Source organism: Sphaeramia orbicularis, chromosome 8 (genome assembly GCF_902148855.1).
Source record: "Sphaeramia orbicularis chromosome 8, fSphaOr1.1, whole genome shotgun sequence".
NCBI classification, from domain to species: domain Eukaryota; kingdom Metazoa; phylum Chordata; class Actinopteri; order Kurtiformes; family Apogonidae; genus Sphaeramia; species Sphaeramia orbicularis.
The window spans coordinates 33,936,039-33,962,404 of NC_043964.1; the positions used below are offsets into that span (position 1 = coordinate 33,936,039).

Sequence of the window (26,366 nt, forward strand, 5' to 3'; positions counted from 1 at the left end):
TGGTGACTGATGAACATATAATCCACACTATTGTTTTATGTATTTTTTAAAGCTGTCAGATGACTAATAATCCATACCAGGAAATTAGACTAAAGGCAAAATAGATCCAAAGGCTCACACATACTCATACATATAATGGCCTGTTATCTTTCATACTGATGAAAAACATAATAACATCAATGACTTATTCATATATTATACATAAATATATAACACATGGATATAATGGACAAAAAAGGGATAAATCTTATTGTTATATGATAATTTCTTCACCATTAGCCATCCTTGTTTTTTCCACCATGTGTCTGTTCTTCAGTTTTGTCCAGATCCTCTGAAACTGATACCACATCCTTCTGTTGGAATACAGTGAACACATTATTATTGTTAGTAACTGAAGAGTTGGAATTAATATAGGATTACATAAGTATTTTTTTGGTTTTTTTTTTGTATAAACTCACCACAGATCCATCTTCTCTGTGTTTCCAGCAAGAGTTCAGCCATTTCATATACTCCTCTCTGACCTAAACAATACAATAAAACACATTATATCGTGATATGATGATGATTTCAAATGTGAAAAATAAAATTCCTCTTCTGCATTGGATGAAATGTAAAGAAGCAAAAAATTACATGAAAATTACATAAAAGTTAAAGATGTGATAAGATATAAATCGTGCAACAAGGTGGAAATAATGTACAAGTAAAAAATGTAATATGCTAAAAAAAAAAAAAAAAAAAATTATACAAAAGATGTAATGAAATAAACAAGTCAGTTTGAGGTGAAATTTTGTAAATCCAGTTACTATTTGTCTGAAGAATTTTGGAAAGTCAGACCCTGTTGTTCAGACAGGCTTTTAGTTTGGTGTAGGTTTTTATAACATTTATATGCACATATTTATAAGTTTCTATACTCATGCTTTTATATTCATGCTCATATGTTTGTGTATGTGATTATGTGTTTCGTTATTTTTTATTATGTATGTTACTTCTTGTTATATATTAATTTGGGCGGCTGTGGCTCAGTAGGAAAAGGGGGTCCTCCGATGACCAAAGGGTTGGCAGTTCAAATCCTGGCTCTGACTGTCCACGTGTTAAAGTGTCCTTGGGCAAGACATTGAATCCTAAATTGCTCCCAGTAGGGTCTGGCAGTGCCTTGCATAGCGGCAGCCGCCTACTGGTGGATGAGTGTGTGTGTGTGTTAATGGGTGAATGTGAGGCCTTTTAAAGCGCTTTGGGCACCATGAAGGTGTAGAAAATGTGCAATATAAGTGCACTCCATTTACTTTTTTAACTTATTTTACTGTGAAAAGTACTATATGTCTAAACTTTACTTATTAACACTGGAAAAATCAAAATCTTGCCAAGTGTATTTTTCTCATTTCTAGTCAAAATATCTCATCGCACTTAAAACAAGACATAATCGACTAAAGAGTAAATTGAATTAAGCAAAAAAAAATCTGCCAATGGAACAAATGAAAATTATCCAGGTAAGATTTCTTGAAATAAGATTTTCAAGATGTATTGTCTAAAAATAAGTTCTTATGTCTCACTGAAAAGTTACTCTTTAGGTGATTATATCTTATTTTAAGTGCGATGAGATATTTTGACTAGAAATGAGAAAAATATATTTGGTAAGATTTGGATTTTTGCAGTGTACCTACTTAGCTATACTACTGTATTGTACAGAAATTAAAGAGCAGATTAACAAGAATGGAGAATCGACCTCTTTGTTGAGTAAACAGTGGACGATAAACAGGAAGGTTCCCTGTTGTGAGTTGAGGATTATGAAGAGAACCTGGAAGAAAAGATTGGTCTGGTACAGGCCAAGAATCCAGGTACAGCCCAGTATAACAAACTGGGCCACGATCTTAAACACTATCAACCTGCAAAGACAGAGGAATATGTCCAATTTGTATTATTTATGGATGGTAATATGAATTAAAATACAATTAATGTCTGGTATTATTTGTTAATTAAAAGTCTTCTTAGCATGTAGATTGTCAGTCAAATGTAAGTACGCACTTACCTGGTATCTTTGGACTGAGAGACATCACTCTTCATGTTGGCCAAGGTGGGTCTCAGACTCCACAGAGTAGCACAGAATACCATGCAGTTGAGCTGAACGGAGAAAACAAATAATTATGAGTTTGAAGGTGACCATAGTCTGGAATCACACAGCTGCCCTTTTCTTCTGATATAACAGTCAGAGTAGGAGGCTCAGTGGCTGGATAATAGACAACATCAGATTACTGTGAGTCTGACAAATTCATCATATCAGTACCAATTCACCGAAACTGAAAAGACAATGGATAGTGAAAATCTGCCAGGACATCAGACTATTTCATTATAAAACAACATAATTGGCAGTCCAATAAGTACCGTCAATAGTGTCAACTATTTTCTAGTACAAGTTTTTGCTCGATAGGATGGGAAAAGCATCAATTAAATCTTCTTCTCAGTTCACAAAGTGCGCAAACAACAATTTGCTGTGTTAGATGTGATGTTACTAAGATCCTCACATCAACTGTGTTTTTCTTCCAGGCAAAAAAAAAGCTACACATTGGAATTTCAGTATGAACTAATGCCTTTCATATTGTATAATGTAACATTATCAAAAAGTAATGTTATTGAGGAGGTTGTAGAATGCTAAAATTAACAGCTGTCTAATAGTAGTTAACAGTTTCTCAAATATATAGTTTTACCTCAAAATATGATCCAGTCTTGCTCTTGATCGTAAATTTTTTTTTTTTTTTTCTAATGCTGGTCAAATTTATATATATTAAGCAGTGATATAATGTCAGAGTGAAAAGACTACTGTGTGAAAAGAGCTTCTTGTAAGATAGACAGATAACCAGGTTCAGTAATACACTCACTGCAAGGATAGTAATTACTGGTCCAGTTAAAGCCCAATTGAAGTTGCGTCTTTGTGATAACCAGCACCTGTCGTTCAATAAAACATATAAAACCCATAATTAAAAAGAAATCTTCATGAGGACATGAATAAGTTAATGTCACTGTTCATGCTACTCACGCGCCTGCCTCAGTGGCACCATATCCATCAGAATACACCAATGCAGAGACGCCTACAATCACAAAAGGAACACCGTAGCCAATCACATACAGAAGTGGCCTGGGGAGGCCATCTCTCTGGATGACCTGCACCTTAGTGAGTCTGCGGACCAGCAGGTACAGCTGCATTGCTTCCAGCTGCATCCACACGAAACTGGCAACAACTAAGAAGTGGAGAATCCCTGCCATGACGGTGCAGGCCAGCTGTGAAGACCAATGAATGGAAGATGTCATATTAGGCCAAGGAGTACTTCTGAGGATGAAAATCTGCATCTAAACCTCACTGTACCTCTCGTTCAGCATATTTTTCATTCCACAGCAGCAGTAGGTGTGATAATGAGAGGCTGAGGCAGAGGTGAAGACGGGCTGTGTTGTTGATTTTGGGGTTCCAGCTGCACAGGAGGAAGGTGAGAATGGCCAAAGCAAAGAAGAAGAGTCCAACAATCACACACATTCGGTTCAGCCACTCTAAGAAATCATCTTCTGGTGGAGGCTGAGGAGATAAACACACACTAAAATAAAATGTATACAGAAATCACCCCAACTTTGGCTGCAGAAACCTGTTGAAATAAATGCGGTGTGTGAATACACACTAATCTGGAATACCTCCCCGATCTGCATGATGAGGGCAAATGTGGAGAGATGAGAGCAGCTGCACACTGTGTAGTTATCAGTAGTGTATGCAACCCAGCAGCCATCCACTGACCAACGCATGGTACTGGTCTTTCCTCCTGTTTTTTTACCACCTTGTGCTTCCTCTGGTTTGCCCTCCCAGTACACACATGTCACCATACCATCTCCAGGTAATTTCTAAGGAAACACATTGTGACATATAATAAAAGTTAACAAGACAGATGGAATGTATCCATCTTGATAAAATAGATGGATGGCTGAAATGACTGTCTGATTCATTGACACCTTCTTGTGTTGAACGGTGAAGTTGACAGGCTCTGTGAGGTTGGTGTTGTTCACTGAGGGGAGGACTGCAGTAATCACATCAGAGTACATCTCTGTCCTGTTTTCTGTTTTAAAGTATTGATGACTAAGAAGACTCTCCATCCCATTAAGTGTCAGAAAGGCAGCTGCTGCAGAACCTGGAGAAGATGTCAACATGACACTGACAGTTAATAACACAACAAACCTTTGACAACTTTGTAACACTGATTATGAACTTGTTCTCACCATTGTTGTTTTCGGCCAAACTTCCCATGTTGATTTCCATGGTGTTTCCATTGGCTGTGAGAGAAGAGCTCTTTGCTTTGCCTCCAGGTCCAAAGGTTTCTAGACTTAAGTCTAGCACATCAACACCAGCTTCAGTTAAAGGGGTCATATTTTGCGAAACCCACTTTTATTAGTCTTTGCTACATTTATTTGTGTATTTGGACCCTTATAGTTCCAAAAGTTTGAATTTGAACCCTCCAGGTGCTGCAAAGATATCTTTATATTCATTCCAGCAACAATCAAATGGATTTCTACAACCTGTTTTAATTCCCTCTTAATTTGTTACATCTATAACTAGTTATGTCACGACATTTGCACATATAAGGTCAAGACTTCCAATGAACATTTCTCCAAGTATGCTATAATTGTTTGTCAGCAGCAGCGGTTATAGTCCATACTGAAAATATGTCCAAACTTCAAGCCGATTACCTAAAATGTTCAGTTGTTGGTTGTATTAACGAACACAAGTGGATGAACAGGACAGAAAGCATGGTCAACAACCTGGAGGGGGCGGGGTGTAACGTGGCTCATGTGCATTTAAAGGGCCAGCGCTCAAAATGACCTTTCTGCTGTCATTACTCAGAAATAGGGTTGAAGATGGACCTGTCGAGTTGAATTAATGAAGAATTCAGACCCAAGCATAGCATTTACAGTTTATGTAGACCACAGGGAAATGTTTTAAAATGTATAATTACATTTTTAAAAAAGCAAAATATCACTCCTTTAATGTCCACACAGTATACAAACAGTGTGTCTACAGAAAACTACAATCCATATGTCTTACCTACTGTTGAACTCCTTACACTTGTTCTTGTTTGGTTCTGACCTGGCTCCACCATCGCAGAAACTAAACGGTCTGAGATGCCCAGGATCACACTGCCAGTCTCCCCATCTCCTTCACTACCCACCTTTCTTGACCTGGCACGAGGACCAACACCTGACACTTCCTACAAACATAAATATGGTTAGTGAATAAGTCGTCTGACTGGTGATTTAAAAAGACTGCATAGTTATAATGATATGGGATATTTACGAAACTAGTACCATAGATGCTGAGAAGCTGTTTGCAACAGTCTGTAGAGAAAGCATAAACAAGAGTATTGCAGCCTACATCTAAAAGCCATCATATATACATTTGTTTAATGAATGTATGTGGGTGCTTCTATGAAACATTTTGGTACCTGGCACTTTGCCAGCTTTTTAGACCCAATAATAAAAGAGAAATTTAGATATATTTCCCACCAGGATGTACCTAATAATAACCTCAGATAAATGCAAAAAAATTATACTCTTGCTCTGAGCCATCCCAAAATTAATTAATTTTTAATCAAATACTGGGGCCAAAATAAGGACATGAAAAGCTACCTAGGTGTCAGTGCATTTGATCTGGAACACATGGCTGTAAATGGTCTTATATACCGCTATAAATAAAGACACTGTGTTAAATGTGTCGATCCTAGTGGTTTTTCTAACCCAGACATGCAGGTTTTTCATGAATTGGTAGTCTCATTCCAGGTTTTGTATGTAACCCATTGTGTCCACTTAAGTTACATGTAGAACCTGCCCATTTAAGTGCATATAAATCGCAAATGATTTTGCAACAGTGGTCATTTTTGTGAAACACTCTGCCTTGCATAATTAGTACGATTCCCAAAATGTACCTGTGAGAGAATAAAAAGATATTTTTTTTAAAAATAGTAGCGTGTAATTTTTGTGTCCTTTTGACTGTGTTACATGCAGATTTTTGAATTAAATATAATGTAAAGTAGTATAAAATGTGTTTTATCTGAAAAATAGTTTCTCTTTTATCTCAATAAGTATTTATTTTTAAAATGGACCCAAAGTGCTTCCAAACTTGCTTCATAACATTAGTCTACGTCTGGTTTTAATTTTTACCCCCCATGTCCTGTTTTGAGGGACCAGTTTCATAGAAGCACCTATATGGAAGGATGTATATTTTATCATTTCAGTTCCTTCTGACCGGTTCTGGTAGGACGATTCCCTCATTGTCTAACAGTTGTTGGTCCATGTTACCAAGAAAGGCCCTCTCTTTTGTCTGTCCCTATAAGAAAAACAATTTGACTAATTCTGTTTTTTTTGCAATAGAAAAAAAAAACAAAAAAAAAACATTAATGTATATAAATTCACCACCTACTCCACATATAAGTTTGTTATACTCAGTGCCAATGAAAACGCAACACTTGAATGTGTTTTATTGTTCCTGAGCTGCATCAATATGTTTAAGTTTCACCTGTATAAGATAATCCCAGACAATTTCTTAACAACCTGAGACGGGTTGAGCTATTGTCACGCTTGAATGAACTTGTCTGCATTCATAAGACTTGTTTTTCTCATTGCTCAGCAATGAACTGCTCAATTTAAGAAATTGTGGTCAGTTAAGGAGTGGTCATGTTCTGTATATAAAGGCAAGCTGAAAAGCACCAAAATCATTTGCAATAACTCAGCGATGCCTAGACTGACACGTGACCGAAGATGCCATGCTAAGGGGTTCCTGGAGGCCAGAATCTCTGCTCGGCAGGTGGCGCGCCGTTTTGGATGCAATGTGTCCACCATAGTCAGGATGCAACAGAGGCATGAAGAAACTGGCTCAACTGCAGACAGACCTCGGCCTTGATGAGCATGTGTGACCACGCCACAGCAGGATCGCTACACTGAGCTGCAGCACCTCCGGGACCACTTGTGACTTTTGATTTTGGGGGTCCCTGAGTTTCTTTCTTTATCCTTATTTTTTGTCAACAAATTTGGATATGATTTTTTTTATTTTTACTGTATAGAAATGGCCTATGATTAATTCCAAAGAGCTTATGGAATAAAAATCCTCATCGATTTAAAAAAATACAAGAATCTTCAAGTGTTGCGTTTTCATTGGCACTGAGTATAGTTTTGTTTATCAATGTGTAGTGAATGGTTAAAATCTGGTGTAGAAAATCCAGGTTTTACAAGGTTTTTACAGATTTTTGGAACAGAATACACTTTGCCGGCAGTAATTACCTCAGGTGGTTTTATCTCATCCAGAATATCCTGAAGACCTGTTGAATTGTATATGTAGGGTTAATTAAACACATCAGGTTATGTCATTGTACTGTAAAAAAAAAAAAAAAAAAAAAAAAAGAAAGAAAGAGTATGTATGTATAAAAAAAAAAAAAAACTGCTTACTTTTACAAAATGAGACTCCTACAGTCCACAAGATCCCGGTTGAAGGATAAAAACCATCCGGACAAGAACAATAAAAGGTTGCTGGTACATTTGTACACACAGTTTGAAAACCACATATACCTGGAGTTTCACTGCACTCATCTATATCTGTGGAGAAATGATGCAATGATTTAATGACGCAAAAGTAAAATATACAAGAATACAAATGTGTTATTCCCTTACCTGTGCATGGATTCACAGAGCTGGCTATCATTTCTGGGTTGTTCTCTCGATAACCAAGGAAACAGGCACAGATGTGAGACCCAATGGAATTTGTGCAGTTAGAGAGAGGTCCACAGATGGTAGCATCTTCAACACATTCATCAATATCTGAAAAAAAATAACCAAAATATAAAAAGAAACCACACTCACAACATAGAAACATACAGTCATAAGTTTCTCTTTTCTCCCTTAGTAAAACATGTGCCTTTTTTTAAATTATAGCCTGGATGTGACAGTGTGTATATCTAGTCTGTGTTACAGGGTTTTCTCTTGGTGACTTTAACTCATAACACCTAAGAATGTTCTAGACATCTGCTAAAGCCAGCCTGCCCACAGATCCATTTTTCTGCATACAAGCTACATGCTAAACATCATACTTTAACCCATAAAGACCCAGTGCTACTTTTGTGGCAGTTATCAATTTAATTTTTCTCTTTATTTAACCCAGTTTTTCAACCTCGGGGTCGGGACCCCACGTGGGGTCGCCTGGAATTCAAATGGGGTCACCTGAAATTTCTAGTAATTGATTAAAAAAAAAAACTCTTACTAATAAAAAATGTATGGTGAAATGAGAAACAATCACAATACATAAAAGACATGACAAACTGTGAAGCTGAAACTGAAGCACTGTGGTACTGTTTATCTTTCAAATGTTCATTGTGGTCAGTTTCAGATGCTGCAGCTCTTTCATCATTCATAGTTTGAGTTCTTGTTTGTTCAGTATTAATCGTCAGCCTTGTAAATCCAAGCTGGACTGACTGTACATATCCTGACCAAGGAAAATAAAATTCTCACTTTGTGCAGTAATCTACACCTGGTTTTTCTGCCTCTGTCCATAATAATATACATTATATAACCTAAATGTTGTCTAAAATTAACATTTATTTGCAACATAGCATAGCAAACTATTACATGATCAGAAACAAATTAATTTTAAGCAAAAAAAAAAAAAAAAAAGTCTCAGTTTTGAATGTCTGGGGTCAGTAGAAATTTGTGATGTTAAAATGGGGTCACGAGCCAAACAGGGTTAGGAACCAGAACCTTAAATGATTTACCAGTATTTATCATAACATTATCCTCTCTGTTTTGCATTTTTGCAGTGAAAATCAGGTATTTTTTAATATAAAATTTTCTGATCATGTACTTTAATCATCGTACTAAGATTATATTTGAGGGTTATTATACCAAAAACTCTGAAAACTGAATAAAAACTGACTTTTTCAGTAAAATCTATCATTAACTGAACATAAACCAAGCATCTCCATCCATTGTCATTTATCAAACTCCATGGGTTTTACTGGTGAATCAGTGTTGTAGAAGATGACAGTGTTTCCACGTTAACTACGGAGCCTCTGAACATCCAAATGGGTCATATCTGATGACCATGAGAAGACGACAAACTGCTTTTTACATTGATTATTTACATGCATTAATATGATTAGTAGCTCTAAGGTTATTAAACATGTTAGATCAATAGATGCTTTTGGTCACTGGTGTATATTTGGATCTTTATGGTTTAAATTTGTTTTCTTCTACCACACATGAGCCAACGCATCCTTACATTTATTCATATTACAGGTATTGATCTACACATCTCAAGCTCTTTGTTAAGTTAGACTCACTTTTTTTCTGATTTGTTGTGGTCTGTTTAGGGCAGTAACACTAGGCAAATTAACAGTTTCTGAATACTCATAAATACTGGAAAAATATGAATATAGTACCAATACAGATGTTGCTTTCACTGGGATCTTTAGCTGGATCAGTTGCTTTGTACCCCACCTCACATTCACACGTATACTCTCCAGGTTTGTTGGTGCAAATTGAATCAGGACCACATACGGTGGAGTTGAAACACTCATCGATATCTATGGAGGGAACAGTTATGAACAGTTAAAATTTTGCTTAAATTTCTTTCATTTTACTCAATTTTCAAAGCATTAAAATAGATTTTTTGAAACACGTTAATTATTCAGTTATATTTAACACATCAGCAGTATGGATTGGGTTAAGGTTTGGATCTGTGTGTCATCATATGAAACTATTGAAACTGACAAAAATATACAATATAACACTGTTTTTTCCAAATTAATTGACTTTTGCATTTTTTTTCACTTGTACTTTAGGTTTTCTGCAAACCGTAAAGCTTAGTTAAAAGTTGTTACAGGTTCTCATTGTGTACAGACCATGGACAAACTGTTGATTATTTTGTTTATGTACTGATGTGTAACTTCACAGACAGTAGACCTTGGCAGGGAGGGGTTCCATCAGGTATGAGTTGATAGCCTGGGTTGCATTCACAGTCAAAACTTCCAGGTGTGTTGATACATTTCCCATCATCACCACAGACATTGTCAACACACTCATCGATATCTTTGGGGGGAAAAAATACAATACATAGATTTTAATCCTTTCATGCATAGTGGTCACTACAGTGGACAGCTGTTCAAAGGTGTGGTCTTGTATATTCATGGATTTTGTTATTTTAGTTCCATATCAGCCAACACAGTGGACACTTATCCATCATCCCATACACTGCAATTCATACCCCTGCTAACTGTTATTAGACTGTAATTAACGGGTTTATTTTTTGTTGCTTTTTTAAACAAAAAGTTGTTTTTTTGCATATTATCTCCATGAAGAGTAATACCTCGTACTAGAGTGTGTTAAAATGTGAGAAAACATCAGATTAGCAGCATTAAACTAGGGGTAGGTGTTAACACAAAATTTTTCAGTTACCCACTTCAAAATATGTACCTGTCCTTTCTGACTATGAAAAAGTACAAATTTATGAAATTGCTCAAAGCTAATCCCCCTGTACATACCCATTGAAGTTATGACACCTGTAAAAATCCTTTTTTTTCAGACATTTGACGAACTTTAATAATACAAATGTAAATTGAATCACAAAAATCACAAAACGTGCAATAAATGTTCTAAGAGGTTAATTGAAGTAATCTTATCCTTCTGGTCAGCAAGAAAAGCCCACTCCATATCACTCATCTTCACACCATGTCTAAGTTCAAGCTGTTTACGAACTGCTGGATCCTGACAGAAGACATCAAACATCTCATTTGCTTTCTCGTTGAATGCTGCAACTCGCTTGACGAAATTGTCATTTTGCCTGCTTTTCCTGGTCTGAATGAGGCATGTGAAGTCACCATAAAGTTTTAAGATATGATTCTTTGTATGTCTGGTGTGAATTGTGTAGAGATTGCAGAAAAGCCAGTGCTCTTGAAGCAGTTCTGCTACCAACTGGGCTGCATCAACTCTGGACCGCTGAGCTTGGCCTGCTTGCTTCAGGCATAAAAGATACAGCATGTTTTGGATAATGTCCTTGCCAGTAGGAAGCATTCCATGTGGAAACTCAGGTTTCTGGAGATAATCCACAGCACCTAGAGTCTTTTTGGCATGAGACCTTGTAAATGACATGCTTGTACTAGTTGTAGCCATTATTCACCTGAAAATAAGAAACTGTTAGCATACATCATATTACAGGTTCAAAATATTGTCATATTTTAGGTCAAAATACGCATATTTTGGGCTAATATTCCAATGCACGGCTTCATGTGGATGCACATGAAGCAGTAAAATGTTTTTCAGGATGATTAGATAAATCAGGTTTGACTATTATGTGTGAAAAATAAAGACACCATAAGCAAAATGACAAAAATGACAATTTTCTATGTGCAAACAATGTTCCGAACTTCAGAGGGTATGTACAGGGGGGTTATCCTGGACTGATTATCCAAAATTTGGTATTTTCTTTTTCAAATGGACCTTCTCCATATTTTATGGGGGGTACATCTATGCTATCTACGATTTTGCAAAATAACAACCCCCCCTAATTAAACATGTTTTTATTTCGTAGTTTTCGCACAGTATATCAGTAATTAGTGTTTTTTTGCTTCTAAAATTAAACGCATGGTGTCCAGGTGAGTGGACATTTTTGTAACTCCATGAAAAATAGGTTAATAAAAAAAAAAATTCAATTGTATTTTTTGGGGGGTTTTTCATCCCCAAAGAGGAATAAAAATTACTCGGGAACAAAAATCTTGATTAAGGTTCTCATAATTCATGCATGAAAGGGTTAATAAAGTAATGCCACTGCAGCTCAACAGGAAGTCATCTGTTGCTGTTATAAACTCCACCTGTGCATTCGTTGGAGCTTCCAGGTGGTAAAGATGGATTTGTTGCATTGAATCCCATCAGACAAGTACAGATGTGTGATCCAGGAGTATTGGTACAATTAGAGTTAGATCCACAAAGCGCTCCATCCCTCTGACACTCATCTATGTCTGCCAAAGAGTGAAACAAACAGGAGTTCATCAAATAACACAGTTTTATTTACAACAGTTAAGATCAAATAAATAGACTTACCAACACAGCCAAATGAATCTAATACGGGGAGATATCCTGAGGGGATTTCATATCCAGTAACACAAGTGCACACTCCCTCACTGTCGCACTCAGCAAGTGGTCCACATGAGTTCGGCTCACACTGACTGTGATCTGAGCAAAGATAACACACAAAGATGGAAATGCACATGCAATGATTTAAGGGAAAGTTAACCCTGTAAAGCCTGAACCATCAAATTATTGACAGAAAATTCAGTGTTTTGAAACTGGAGCCTTTATTGGTCCTTCTGAGCAACTCTTTTTTTTTTTTTTCAGATATCAATTTCCATGTACGAGTTTACATTTTGTGACATATTTGATACATCAGGTCTCAATCTTCAAATATTATTATTTTTTAACAAACAGAAACATAATATAACACAAACATTTCTAGAAAAAAAAATTGGTAATTCCTTTTCAAAATTGGCAAAGTTCTGCCTTCTGACAATCTTGTAGTGTTACTGGACAGGCGAACAAATTCCTCCCCCCTGGTGGGTTATCTGTGTGTTTCGTGTGTCTAACTGTATACATCAGGTTTTTTCAAAAAAGAAAATGTCACACTGATCATGTAGAGGGCTTCAAGACTCATGTATCAAATATGATACATTCAGTGTTAAAAGGTTAAATTTAAAGTTTCATAAAGTGCGCACTACATTGCAAAATTCCTGTATTACCATCTGTGGAGTAAAATTGTGAAACAAATTTTGTGTGGAGATAAAACCATCATCAGACATAATTCAGTTTAAAAAAATATAAAGAATTAATTCTTGCGAGGTACAGCATTTAATAATGACGGTGAGGGCTGTTTGTTTATGGATAATGTTGAATTGATAAATATGCTGTAATTATTGAAGAAAACTGTTGAACTGTTGATGTCTGTTTGTATGACTGTACTGCAATGATCATATTGTTGTCTATAATTCAATAACTGCATTATGTATTAGTTGTGGTTGAATATTAAATTAGGAAAAATGTATTGTTTGATTGTTGTATTAAGTTAGTGACAAAGGTGTAAAAGCGCTTGAGGGGTAGGATTAAATAAGTTCATACTTCTTCCTACTCCTTTTCGACCATGCACATTCAGACATGTACTTGAAGATAGATTCTGTACATTCAAATGTTATTTTGTTTTTGTCTTAATTTGCTTTGTTTTGTTTTATTTTGTTTCTTTGCATGTTCGAAATCAATCAATCAATCAATCAATCAATCAATAAATAAATACACAATGATTATATTATCCCTGATAGGGAGCTAAATGTAGTACTGAATGTGATAGATAGATAGATAGATAGATAGATAGATAGATAGATAGATAGATAGATAGATAGATAGATAGATAGATAGATAGATAGATAGATAGATAGATAGATAGATAGATAGATAGATAGATAGATAGATAGATAGATAGATAGATAGATAGATAGATAGATAGACAAAAATAATCAATCAATCAGTCAATCAATTAATCTCAAACATAGAAGAAAAAATGTGAATAATCCTTACATGTCACGTAACCCATATTACCATGTGGATGACTTGTTGGTTTGTAGATGTAAAATCCTCCAGGACACAGAACCACGTACATTGTAATAGTGTATTGACCACAACTACTAACATAACAGTGTGCCTGCCCTGAAGTTGCAGTTTCAGACTCGGTTGTTGGATATGAAAATGGTACAGATATTGGATAATTGGTACCACCATAATTCTGTCCAAAACACGATGTAACAATTCTATCTCCACCAATTCCTGTGAAGCGCCACCACTGGTTTACAAGATTTCCATCATCTTTGGGAAAGCCAGAAAAACTTGTCGATGTAAAACCTCGGTTGCGCCATGGATTTGTCAAGTTTGTATATCCATCACAAGAACCTGCATAGACCAACAGAACTGCGTGTGAATAAAAATGAATAAATATGAGTGAATTTGGAGTGTGTCTGTGCTAAATATTATTCATACCGGCTGGAAAAACACAATAACTGAGAGTGAAAAGAGAACCTAAAACAAGCAGAAAAAAGAACAGTTAGTGGTTAATAATATCTTCATTATAAGTTTGTTATCTTTAAAAAGTCTGAATGAAAAATGAGATGAATATGCAAGGCTATTTTTTTTTCTTAACACTGACCTTCTAATGATGTAGACAACAAAACAAATGTGTGCAGATATGTAAAACTCTATTTATAAATTCCTATAATATAATATAATAGCATTTTTTTCATAATAAACATACAGCATTTTTTAAAACTATGTCTTCATAATCATTATTAATGTGGCTATAATAATAATAATAATAATAATAATAATAATAATAATAAAATTCTAGTAAATTTTTATGCCTCAGTACAGGATATTCTACTTAATCTATAAGATTGTGCAGACTGTACATTAAATTTAAATTATTTACATAAATGTATTTAATATTTATTTGTCTTTTATTATTTTTGATAGAGAATAAAACCTTAACTTACTCAGAAGAAGAAAAACGATACAGCAGTGCATCATGGCAGCTTCCAACTCACCAAACACTGATCATCACTGCTTTAGCCATGCCCAGTGTATATGTAGCCTACATACATTTTTCAAATTTGCTTAGCATCCATTCACAGGTTTTACAAGGATAGATGGTAATGTAATGCAAAAATCAATGCAAAGTCACTAACCTTTAAAAAAAAATTTACATTTTGACAATGTGGGGAGGTACCTCCTCCTATAATGCATCCATTACTCTGAAACATAAAAGTATAAACCACTAAACATATTCATTTACACTAAGGATAACTAAAAACAAATGGTAGTTTAATTCAAGGGACACATTTTTATCTAAATATGTAAAAATGAACATTTATAGAGTGGTTCAGGTTAAGAAGGAGATTTTTTGAGAGGCTAATCTGGCCTGCTTCTGTTTCTCAGGCAGAGTTACATGTGTTTGTAAAGAAAAAGGAAATTATTAAAATAACGGTTAATGGTTAAATTTGGGGTATTAAATGGAAAATTCTATCAGAAAATACTGACCTCTAAAATAGACATGCTTCAGATTAGATTATTATTGCACAAAAATACCTTTAACTTCCTGACACCCAGTAAGTACAAGTTTTGGTGTTTTTACATTTATTAATCACATTGACTGGAAGCATGATGGAACAGTTTTCTCAGACACATCATTTATTTATTTATTTATGGAATGTCCTTTGCGGACTTTTTTTTTTTTTTAAGTAAAGCTTTAAAACTCTTGTCCACTATAGAGGACAAAGATGCATTGCTGGGTCTCAGGAGGTTAAGATTAAGGTTTTATTCTCCTCACTAAAACTATAGTGTAAACTGTTTCCCCAAACTTAGGGTAAATGTTTACCTATATGTGAAAGACACAGAGAGGCAAGGAAGATAACAAGACAAAGTGATGTAAAAGATGTAACAAGACATTGAAGTTGCAAACATGAAAATTATGTATATTGCACGTGTGTGTGTGTGTGTGTGTGTGTGTGTCTGTGTGTGTGTGTCTGTGTGTGTGTGTGTGTGTGTGTGTGTGTATATATATATATATATATATATATATATATATATATATATATATATATATATATATACATATATACAGGGTGGGGAAGCAAAATTTACAATGAACATTTAGTTGTTTTTTTCTCAGCAGGCACTACGTCAATTGTTTTGAAACCAAACATATATTGATGTCATAATCATACCTAACACTATTATCCATACCTTTTCACAAACTTTTGCCCATATGAGTAATCAGGAAAGCAAACGTCAAAGAGTGTGTGATTTGCTGAATGCACTCGTCACACCAAAGGAGATTTCAAAAATAGTTGGAGTGTCCATAAAGACTGTTTATAATGGAAAGAAGAGAATGACTATGAGCAAAACTATTACGAGAAAGTCTGGAAGATACTATTAAAGAAGAATGGGAGAAGTTGTCACCCGAATATTTGAGGAACACTTGCGCAAGTTTCAGGAAGCGTGTGAAGGCAGTTATTGAGAAAGAAGGAGGACACATAGAATAAAAACATTTTCTATTATGTACATTTTCTTGTGGCAAATAAATTCTCATGACTTTCAGTAAACTAATTGGTCACACACTGTCTTTCAATCCCTGCCTCAAAATATTGTAAATTTTGCTTCCCCACCCTCTATATATATATATATATATATATATATATATATATATATATATGTATGTATATGTATATGTATATACACACACACACATACAACCATGCAAGACATATACATACAAGGCTGCTTTAACAGTGAAGGCTTGAATAAGGAATAATTTGTGTCTGAAACAGATATAGAACTATTTTTGATGTCTTGAGGTGAAAAGTTCCAGAACCACTGACTTAGAGAGTCTGTACTTCACCTGTCAAAACTATTTGTCTTGTAAAAACTGTGCATCATGGTAAAAAACATGGCAGTGCATCATATACAGATTACATGTAAATGGCACACAAATCCTGTTACAACAAACGGGTAAACACCTTTTTTTTTGGTAGCAGCAGTGTACTGTGTGAACAAGTCAGACCCAGTGGAAAAACGAAAGATGTAGTGTTAATGAAATTATTCATTATTTTGTTTTAATTATTCATAAAATTTAGACTAAAATCTGGTAAGATTGGGGTTACATCTGATATTGGAACAAATCATATATAATTGTTGACAGAAATCACCAGGACGTCACCATAAAAACAAACTACAGAATTAGATGACAGAAGCAGACACAACAGGACCTGAGACAAAAACACCCAGATCTACCGGTGCAGTTTGAAGAGATCCAACTATTTCCTGAGCTCTTGTTTTACATGAATTCTGATGTAAACACACACTGAAGACACACACTCAAACCTTAAAAACATTGAATCAAAACCATTGGATGCCAATAAAATGGCATCATTGTATAATTCAGGAAACATACAATCTGTTAAACTTTGAGAATTTTAGAAACTTATCTTTGGTCTTTGAATGTGTGAATGGACATGTGCAAGAAATATTTGGTCAAATGATATTGAGGTATAGTAGTAGAGGAGCCGCCACAAGGGGAACCACTAGTGGAGAATGAATATCAGAAAAATGTAAAACATTTGGTCAATCTTCTTTCTCAGTCAAAGGTCCCCAGATTTGGAACACATTACCATTGGAATTAAAAACACCAACTAATGTTACTAAATTTTGTTTTCTTAACTTGCAGTGTTGTTTGACTGTTTCTAGACCTGTGTTGACATGTATCTTACCAAATCTTTAGTCATTATTGAGTTTAATTTTGTTTTGTCAAACTGTTTTTGTTTATTTTGTGTTGCTTCTTTTGAAATAATGTACTAATCATTATTTGCTAAAACACCTTTATGATAGTCACTTACTCCCAAGTTGGCAGTCCATGAACTTTCCATGAATATGCTGGGTTAACATTAACAACCTCAGTGTTGACTGACATAATGTTATGTTTGTTCTTACAGTATATTGGTCACTTTGCTTACCAGTAGTGATGTTAAAACAACTTTGCTCGAGATTTTAGAATTCTGGTTAAGGTAGTTAGTCAAAAAATAGTATTCATGTCAACTATGCACATCTAGACACTATGAGCTAAACAAGGCGTAAAGCAGGGGTGTCAAACTCATTTTAGTTCAGGGGCCAGATTCAGCCAAATTTGATCTGAAGTGGGACGAACCAGTAAAATAATCATATATATATATATATATATATATATATATATATATATATATATATATATATATATATATATATATATATATATATATATATATATGTATAATGTCAACTCCAAACTTACGTTTTAAAGCAAAAAAAGTAAATTTACATTATGAAAAGGTTAACATCTACAAACCATCCTTTCAAAAGATGTGAATAACATGAACAAACTGAAAAAATAAGTGTAATTTTAACAATATTCTGCCTCAGTCTATCATTTACACATGTACATTATAACATACAGATCACAGTGGATCTACAGATACACAAAACATTTAGTAAGAGGTGGAAGATTGTTAAAATTGTACTTACTTCTCTTAAGACATTTCAGGTTGTTCATATTTGTTCAGGTTATTCACATTTCTTGCAAACAGATAATTTGTTAATGTAAATATTTTCATGTAATTTGACTTTTGTTTTCACTAAACCAAAGATAAAAAAAAAAAATCTGCAGTTGTCATTATTTACAAGTTATTATGATATTAATTTAATGATCTGACCCAATTGAGATCTAATTGGTCTGTATGTGGAACCTGAATTAAAATGATTTTTACACCATTAATTGCTAATATCTTAAGTGTAATTTTTGTATTTCACTAATTCATCCCACAGGCCAGATTGGACCCTTTGGCGGGCCGGATTTGGCCCCCGGGCCGCATGTTTGACACTTGTGGCGTAAAGCATATGGAGCGGCTTGGTTATTCTGCCCGGAACTAATATGCCTTGCTTACGTTTCCTATCGACCACATTAACTAACAGGACGAGTACGGAGTGTGCGTACCTAGCCGGTAAAACAGTGGATGTGTTGCTGCATATGTTTTCATTTACATAATACGCAGGATTGTTGGATGTTTGTGCAACTTGTATTTTTATGCTCTTTACTTTCACATTAACGCTATGTAAGTTTGAATCTGTGATAAATGAGGCACGGTTAGCTTTAGCCGGAGCTAAGCTTGTGACTAATGTTTTAGCATCAGATGCTAACGTTAACCAAACAGGAATGTATACAAAATAGCATTTAACGGGAGGGTTTCGTTGATGTTTTGTTTACGGAGTATTGTTTTATTTGTTAAACGTCACGGGGACAGAAAATGATTGACTAAACGTATAAAGATTAGCAGTATAACCGTGGAGTGTGAACTGAGCTGTAATAAATTATTTCCCTTAAACCACTCATAAGTTTTTGGTTTGTTTTCCTTTCTTTAGTTCATCGAATCAGCTGAAAGCGACTGCATTGAATAAACGGACAAACAGCAATCATGACGTCTCTGGTATGTTTGGACTCGCTACCTTTCCATCTGTGACAAGTTATGATTATAAAAACCATAAGATAAATTCTCCTCATCTGTATGTTTTATAGGGGAGCAGCAGTTCCACAGCCACTGAATACACTGTCCGAGTGCCCAAGTGAGTAACATAGACTCATATGCAGATAAACACAAGAAGGTCTGGTAAGCCTCAAAGTGCAATGTGTGTAATAGAAACTGAAAAGAGCAAACTGGAAGGATTTGGTCCTGTTCATCAAAATCACCATGTGTGCAAGCCTTTCAGCTGCTGCATTTGAAACTTAATTCTCAATCTTCAAACTTCATTTAATATTGTAAACATTTCTGTGTAGAACACAAAGTGTACACAAGTGAGGCCTTGGATCCAGAACTTGTTTTGATTTGACCATCAATTTAGTTAAGCATTAATACAAAGCATGCAGTCTAAAAGCTGTATGAATTGACTCAATGCTGTAAATCACTGAAGGCTAATATTTCTAATATGTTTTGCCAATGTGTACCTCGGCTGAAGTGTGCCTTTGCAAATTAAAATGAATATGTTAGATTATATCCTATTCACATGACCTCTTGATTGAACTCGGGGTGGGTATGTGTATATAGGTGTTTTGGCAGCCCATCATTCTCAACATCTGTCTGTATTTGTGTCTATATTTAGAAACACTAGCAAGAAGTACAACATCATGGCTTTCAATGCAGGAGACAAAGTCAACTGTTCAACTTGGACACAGGTGGGTTTCATTGCAGATGTCCTGAGCTGCATGCAGCATTGTTAAATTTGACATAAAAACTCAAGAGTTGAGATGAATGATCAGTTTATATTGACCATGACACCCTCAAGTCTTACACTTGTTCACATCCCTCCTTTTCTTTCCAGGCACGTATGGAAAGAGACATGAGCGCTCGGCGGATATATGGGGAGGAAGAGACAGCAGAAGGTGCGGCTGGCAGCGAGTTTGGCAAAAAGCAGCGGGAGGAAGCACGGCGCAAGAAGTTTGGTATTGTGACACGAGAGTTCAAAGTGGAGGACCAGCCCTGGATTCTCAAAGTTAATGGAAAAGCTGGCAAGAGGTGAGATCTAAGGCACTTATTGATGCTTGAATATAGTCAGTGTATTGCATTGCACTGGCCCTACCACTCAACATGTGACAGTTCTTCAGAGAATGAAACCACTTTTCAGGCAATACATGATTATACAAAACACTTTTGTACTTATGTATTGGTTCTTGTACTTTTCAAGTTTGTTTTACAATAGCTAGGTCAGTGTTTTTAAACCTTGGGGTCAGGACCCCACGTGGGGTCGCCTGGAATTCACATGGTGTCGCCTGAAATTTCTAGTAAGTGATTTAAAAAAAAAAAAAAAAAAAAAAAAGCTTACTAATAAAAAATATATGGTAAGTTGAAAGAGACATTCAGAATAGCCTACATAAAAGTTATGACAAACTCTGAGGCTGAAACTGAAGCACTGTGGTACTGTTTATCTTTCAAATGTTCATTGTGGTCAGTTTAAGATGCTGCAGCTCTTTCATAATTCATAATTTGAGTTATTGTTTTTTCAGTATTAATTGTCAGCCCTGTAGATACAAGCTGGACTGACTGTACATATCCTGACCAAGGAAAATAAAATTCTCACTTTGTGCAATAATCTCAACCTGGCTTTTCTGCCTCCATCCATAATAATATACATTATATAGCCTAAATGTCATCTAAAATTAACGTTTATTTGCAACATAGTATAGCAAACGATTACATGATCAAAAATAAATTAATTTCAGCAAAAAAAAAAAAAAAAGTCTCCATTTTGAATGTCTAGGGTCACCAGAAATGTGTGATGTTAAAATGGGGTCACGAGCCAAAAAAGGTTGGGAACCACTGAGCTAGGTATTCAAATAATTAGTAATTTATTGTTTGTCCACAATCCAATCACATCGACATACTGTATACTACAAGCTTCATGAGAATTTCCTACCATTTACAATACTGTCTCTTTCTATGTCTTTTGCCTCAGGTTCAAGGGAATAAAGAAGGGTGGTGTTACAGAAAATGCATCATACTACATCTTTACACAGTGTCCTGATGGAGCTTTTGAGGCCTTCCCTGTCCATGGCTGGTATAATTTCACACCCCTGGCTAAGCACAGAACTCTCACTGCAGAGGAGGCCGAGGAGGAGTGGGGCAGGTATGGAGAAATGTTTACGATTTAAAGACAGTTAAAATCAAAATGAGATGAAGTAAAGGAGAGCAGACCTGGAAGGGCTCAACAAAAGTGAGAGAAAAGATGGCATGATTGTGTACATACAAGGGAGTAAATGAATACGAAGTAAAAAAAAAAAAAAAAACCTGTATTTTAGATGGAAAGGGAAAGTGGTAATATGAGGAAACATGCACAAGAATATGAAGAGAAAAAATTGGCAATAAAGAAGCAGTAGCACAATGGAGATTATTACATCACATTAAAAACAAGGAAAAGTATAAATGAATGGACTGTAGAGTATGTGCAGGGAAAAAAAGAACTTTAAAGATTGTTTGATTGTTGGAAAGGCAGTTGGGTGGTGTTTTGAGGCAGTAAAAAAAAGTATGTCAGTGCATTTTAAAAAACATACTACTTATGTACATTCTTGTTTTGTAGGAGGAACAAGGTGGTTAATCACTTCAGCATCATGCTTCAGAGGCGTCTGCGGGAGCAGGAACGTGGCGAAGAAGATGAAGACGAGGGTGAGAAATCTGGCAAGAAGAAAAAGAAAGGTGGGAAAGGGGGCGACCTTCGTATTCATGACCAGGACGAGGATTTGGAGATGAGCAGCGATGACAGCAATAGCAGTGGGGGTGAAGGTAAAGAGAAACACTCAATTTAATGTTTGTTGTAGAGTAGCATGTAACAAAGCCAAGATGGATTTGTAGAGAAGTATTTTGTGTCTCTTTATTCTGCCACACTAATCTGCCTTTTACTGTTTCTTGTGTGGTTTTGTTTCTTTCTGCTATCTGGGCACCTCTCTCTGTACGGGACAGATGGCGAGAGCAAGACAAAGACAAAGAAAGACATGGGAAAAGGAAAAGGGAAGAAGAAGAAGAAGAGTAGGAGCAGTGAGAACGAGGCATTGGAGGACAGTGACGATGGAGACTACGAAGGTCAAGAAGTGGATTACATGTCAGATGAAAGCAGGTCTGTTTTGTTATGTTGTCTGATTCCTATTTTTTTTTTAACAATTTTTATTTTTCAGTTCTTAACAGTACAAAACAGTCTCCTTAGGTTGAGGAGTAGGAGAGAAAGAAAAAAAAAAACAGATGAAAAGAACAACCTGTGATGGTGTCAGAATATTAAGGTCCCTTAATAGATACATTTGTCTCTGAAAGTCAACCACTTTCCCCAGTTTTTCACAAAGAGATTTTCTTTTAACTTCAGTTTATATGTAAGATGTTCCATGACAAGTATATCATCCATGATTGAAATCCATTGTTTATAAGATGGAGCATCAGTCTTCAGCCAGTTCTTTGTTATGGCCTTCTTTCTGGCCACCAGAAGGATCTTTGTCTGATTCATTTTTACCTCCGCCAAGGAGGTTATGTTTTTGCCGGTGTTGGTTTGTCTGTCTGTTTGTCTGTCTGTCTGTCCGTGTGCAAGATTATTCAAAAAGTTATGGACGGATTTGGATGAAAATTTCAGGAAATGTTGATACTGGCACAAGGAACAAATGATTAAATTTTGATGGTGATCGGGGGTGGGAGGATGGGGGGGGGGGGGGGCACTGATCTGCCTTGGCGGAGGCCCGCGCTTTCCGAATGCTTTTCTAGTTTTTGTTTTCGTTTGTTGGCTTTCTGTAATGTTATTCTCTGAAAACAGCTCAGAAGAAGAGCATGAGAAGGGAAAGCCCAGCAAAGAAGAGCATCCCAAAGGTAACACATCCCATGCTCTGTATAAACTTTCCAGTTAAAGATCAGTTCCTCACCTCAGAGACACGAACTTGTTTCCAAAGTCTGCAAATCAGCACGCCACTGTATTGATTGGTGTTAAGGATTTCTCCTACTTAATGTTTGTCAAAGGAATTGACGAAGCATCTGAAAGCGAAGAAGAAAGCGAGGAGGAGAAGCAGAACGAAGAGGAAGCAAAAGAGGAGGAAGAAGAGGAAGACGGAAAGAAAACCCCGGTTCAAATGGAAAAGAAGAAGAAAAAAGGTACAATTAGACAACAACAGATCTGACACGATAAATACCAAAAAGTAACGTTGATAAACACGAGCGCAGAAATATCACATTATTTTAAGATGTGTTGATTTGTGTGTCACAGACAGCAGCGGAGAATCCGAAAGCTCAGACGACAGCGACATCGAGGGGGAAACGGCCTCTGCTTTGTTCATGGTGGTTAGTGTGTGTGTGACTGAATAACTGGATAGTTGTAGATTAGAGCTGTTAAAATTTGCATTGTTAAGTTGTTTTTGTGTCATAACTTCCAGCACATTACAAATAACATTGATTTCCAAAAGTGACTACTCAAGTAAAATTCTTAACTTTCATTCATTTACTGCAGGTTTTACTTGATGGGATGAATGTTCAGATGTGTGTGTGTGTTTTATCTTTTTTTTCCCCCTCCTTCTCATCAAACACATCTCTTTTCTTTCCGTCTCCCAGAAGAAGCGCACACCTCCTAAACGTCCAGGTGGTCGGGGTTCTGCAGGCAGCTCCAGGACTGGGAGTCGTCCTGGGACACCGTCCATAGACCCAGCCTCCACCTCCAATACACTTCGCGCTGCTGCTAGCAAGCTTGAGCAAGGTGTTCGCTCATATCCCTGCAGAAATGTGAAAATGTCTACCGTAATTTCCGGACTATTGAATGCACCTGAATATAAGCCGCACGTCTCACCATCGATTCATTCATGCCAAGCTTATGTGCGACAGCTCTGTTTCCTTCTTCGACAGCCAGATCGATCGCCTTTAACTTGAAAGCTTCCTCATATGCATTTCTTTGTGTGTTTTCCATGATGAGGGTGTGTGCATGACACTCTCAATGGCTGATCTAAAGAATTTAGTGTGAGTATGTTTGATTTACAGGGATTTGAACAGTTTCATTGCTCCACTGTGACCTGTTCAGTAATTTCATTAGTCTGGTGTGACAAGCCTAAATGTATTGGTTGCATGAAGGTCATTAGCCCGTTAACATGAATTAGCCGCATCATTGTTTAAGCTGCAGGGTTCAAAGCGTGTGAACAAAGTAGCGGCTTATAGTCTGGAAATTACGGTATTTAAAACACAACCATAGCCATCTGTTCTAGAGCACAATGTAAGTTTTTTTTTTTTTTTAGCTAAATCTATGTTATCCACAACAGGTAAGAGACAGAATCCGGTTGGTGGCACTGATTCACCAGCTGCCAAACGGCTGAAAATGGAGCCCAACAGTCAGAGTCCTGCTCCATCTGGAAAGAGCACGCCTCAACCACCATCAGGAAAATCCACACCAAGCTCAAGGTACCAACATGCATGTTAAATGAATTCTCCAGAAATCAGAGCAAACATCAAGTACAGTTGTGGAAAAAATTATTAAACCATCCCTTGTTTTCTTCAATTTCTTGTTCATTTTAATGCCTGGTACAACTGAAGGTACATTTGTTTGGATAAATATGATAACAAAAATAGCTCATAAGAGTTTAATTTCAGAGCTGATATCTAACCATTTTCCGTGTTTTCTTGATAATAACCAAAATCATTTAAGTTTTTGCATCAATAGCTATGGCATTGTACTGCCAAAAACTGTGCTTTTAGTCATTCCATATTTTCTTTTTCTGTCTTAGTCAAGTGATACACACAGGAGTTAGTACTTGATTGTGTAACCATTGTTTTTGATGATTTTTGACGGTCTTATAACTTTTTACGTTACTGTCTCTCACTGCTAAAGTTAACAACAGATTACGAAACAAATGAAAATGGACGGAATAAAGAAGTATATCCATATAACCTGTTTTACTCATTTTGCCTACAGTGATGTGCAGCTAACAGAAGAAGCAGTCCGGCGCTACCTAATCCGTAAACCGATGACCACCAAGGACCTGCTGAAGAAGTTCCAGACAAAGCGCACAGGTTTGAGCAATGAGCAGACGGTGAATGTACTGGCTCAGATCCTGAAGCGCCTCAACCCAGAGCGCAAAAACGTAAACGACAAAATGCACTTCTACCTTACAGAGTAACCGAGGAAGGAGAAGCAAAAGACTGAGACAATGACCCTTCTGAGGTGGCAAGTGTTGTATTTTTAGAAAAAAAATCTTACATAGAATCAAGCACTGAAACTCTCATGAAAGATGATATTTTCCAGAAATATCTGTATTAAAAACAGACAGCTAGTTCTATTGAGTGAAGAGATCAGTCCCAGTACGGCTTTTCTCCTCCAGCAAAAAATGGTAACTTGAAGGGTGAAAAAATTGCGTACTTGTTTTTCTTTGGTAGAATCTTTTCTAATAAAACCTTAAAATCTGTTACTGTGTTTAGACTTTTCTTCTGCTAAGTGCGCTTTGTTTCAATGGTGTCAGAGTGTTGTCATCTTTTATCCCAGATTATGCATACTCAAACACCTTGTTGTGATGTAATACATAATCAATGGGAATTAGAAATTTCATAACAAAGGTTTTAATTGATAATAGTGCTGTCAAACGATTAACATTTTTCATCAGATTAATCACAGGGTTGCTGTGGATTAATTTCGTTTAAACATGAATATTTAAACCTGATTAATCTATATTAATCGTGTTAAATTTTGCATGAGCAGACTCAAGAAAGAACGGAATGTACATGCTCTTAACGTGATTATTAAACATCTTCAACAGTTGAAACAAAAACATACCGTGCACACACTTGAAAACCCCCAGTACAACATATAAGTGCATGGCAAAGTTTTTGGACAGATGGGCGGACGGATGACCATATCCTGCGACCAGTGTGGCTGAGGGTAACAACTTGAAACAACTGTTCCATCTTGGGTTTTTTTTTTTTTTCTACTTAAATTTACCATCCAGAGGGCCAACATGCAGTTTAGCATCTTCCGTCTTTATGGGTTGGTTCTGCTGCCTGTCACTACCGGATCAACTGTCCATTTGCACATATGTGACGCTAACTCTACTTGGACAAACTGCCTGAAATGCGTTGCCAGAGATGTTCAGTCATTCTGTGTTGCAGATGGGTTAACTGTGTTAAAATTTTTAACAAGATTAATCATGATGATGGATTAACCTGCGTTAAGTTTGACAGCCCTATTTAATGTTA

The 26,366-nt window shown here is 36.1% G+C and overlaps 2 protein-coding genes across 5 annotated transcripts; one reads left to right on the forward strand and one right to left on the reverse strand.

The window, feature by feature from the left end:
* Window positions 1-275: 275 nt before the first annotated feature.
* Window positions 276-14,137, reverse strand: LOC115424818 (adhesion G protein-coupled receptor E2-like; the record flags this gene model as incomplete). Its single annotated transcript, XM_030142234.1, has 22 exons — window positions 276-353; window positions 459-521; window positions 1,724-1,883; window positions 2,027-2,118; window positions 2,874-2,940; window positions 3,032-3,273; window positions 3,359-3,562; window positions 3,676-3,879; window positions 3,970-4,163; window positions 4,252-4,362; window positions 5,075-5,237; window positions 5,335-5,364; window positions 6,272-6,352; window positions 7,303-7,340; window positions 7,468-7,614; window positions 7,690-7,836; window positions 9,450-9,593; window positions 9,973-10,098; window positions 11,877-12,023; window positions 12,106-12,237; window positions 13,627-13,995; window positions 14,083-14,137. Coding segments are annotated over 22 exons (2,994 nt in total), but the record flags the coding sequence as incomplete, so codon positions are not given.
* A 4,453-nt stretch (window positions 14,138-18,590) lies between these two features.
* gtf2f1 (general transcription factor IIF, polypeptide 1) lies at window positions 18,591-25,594 on the forward strand. Of its 4 annotated transcripts, none has more exons than XM_030141874.1 (14): window positions 18,591-18,737; window positions 19,045-19,109; window positions 19,199-19,245; window positions 19,780-19,852; window positions 19,999-20,192; window positions 21,130-21,300; window positions 21,751-21,953; window positions 22,131-22,284; window positions 22,963-23,015; window positions 23,163-23,294; window positions 23,407-23,480; window positions 23,748-23,889; window positions 24,443-24,581; window positions 25,093-25,594. In XM_030141874.1, exons 2-14 carry the CDS (start codon window positions 19,098-19,100, stop codon window positions 25,295-25,297), a joined length of 1,599 nt encoding a protein of 532 aa, XP_029997734.1. In that variant the 5' UTR covers window positions 18,591-18,737; window positions 19,045-19,097; the 3' UTR covers window positions 25,298-25,594. The 4 variants fall into 4 exon arrangements, with proteins under 4 accessions (XP_029997734.1, XP_029997737.1, XP_029997736.1 ...); XM_030141877.1 differs by having other exon boundaries at window positions 23,407-23,477; XM_030141876.1 differs by having other exon boundaries at window positions 19,058-19,109.
* Window positions 25,595-26,366: the final 772 nt, after the last annotated feature.

Bases quoted from the DNA above. Each gene is read 5' to 3' on its own strand.
- gtf2f1 (XM_030141874.1), top strand. The intron at 21,954-22,130 runs GTAAAGAGAAAC...TGTACGGGACAG, and splicing joins CAATAGCAGTGGGGGTGAAG to ATGGCGAGAGCAAGACAAAG. The intron at 24,582-25,092 runs GTACCAACATGC...TTTTGCCTACAG, and splicing joins AAATCCACACCAAGCTCAAG to TGATGTGCAGCTAACAGAAG.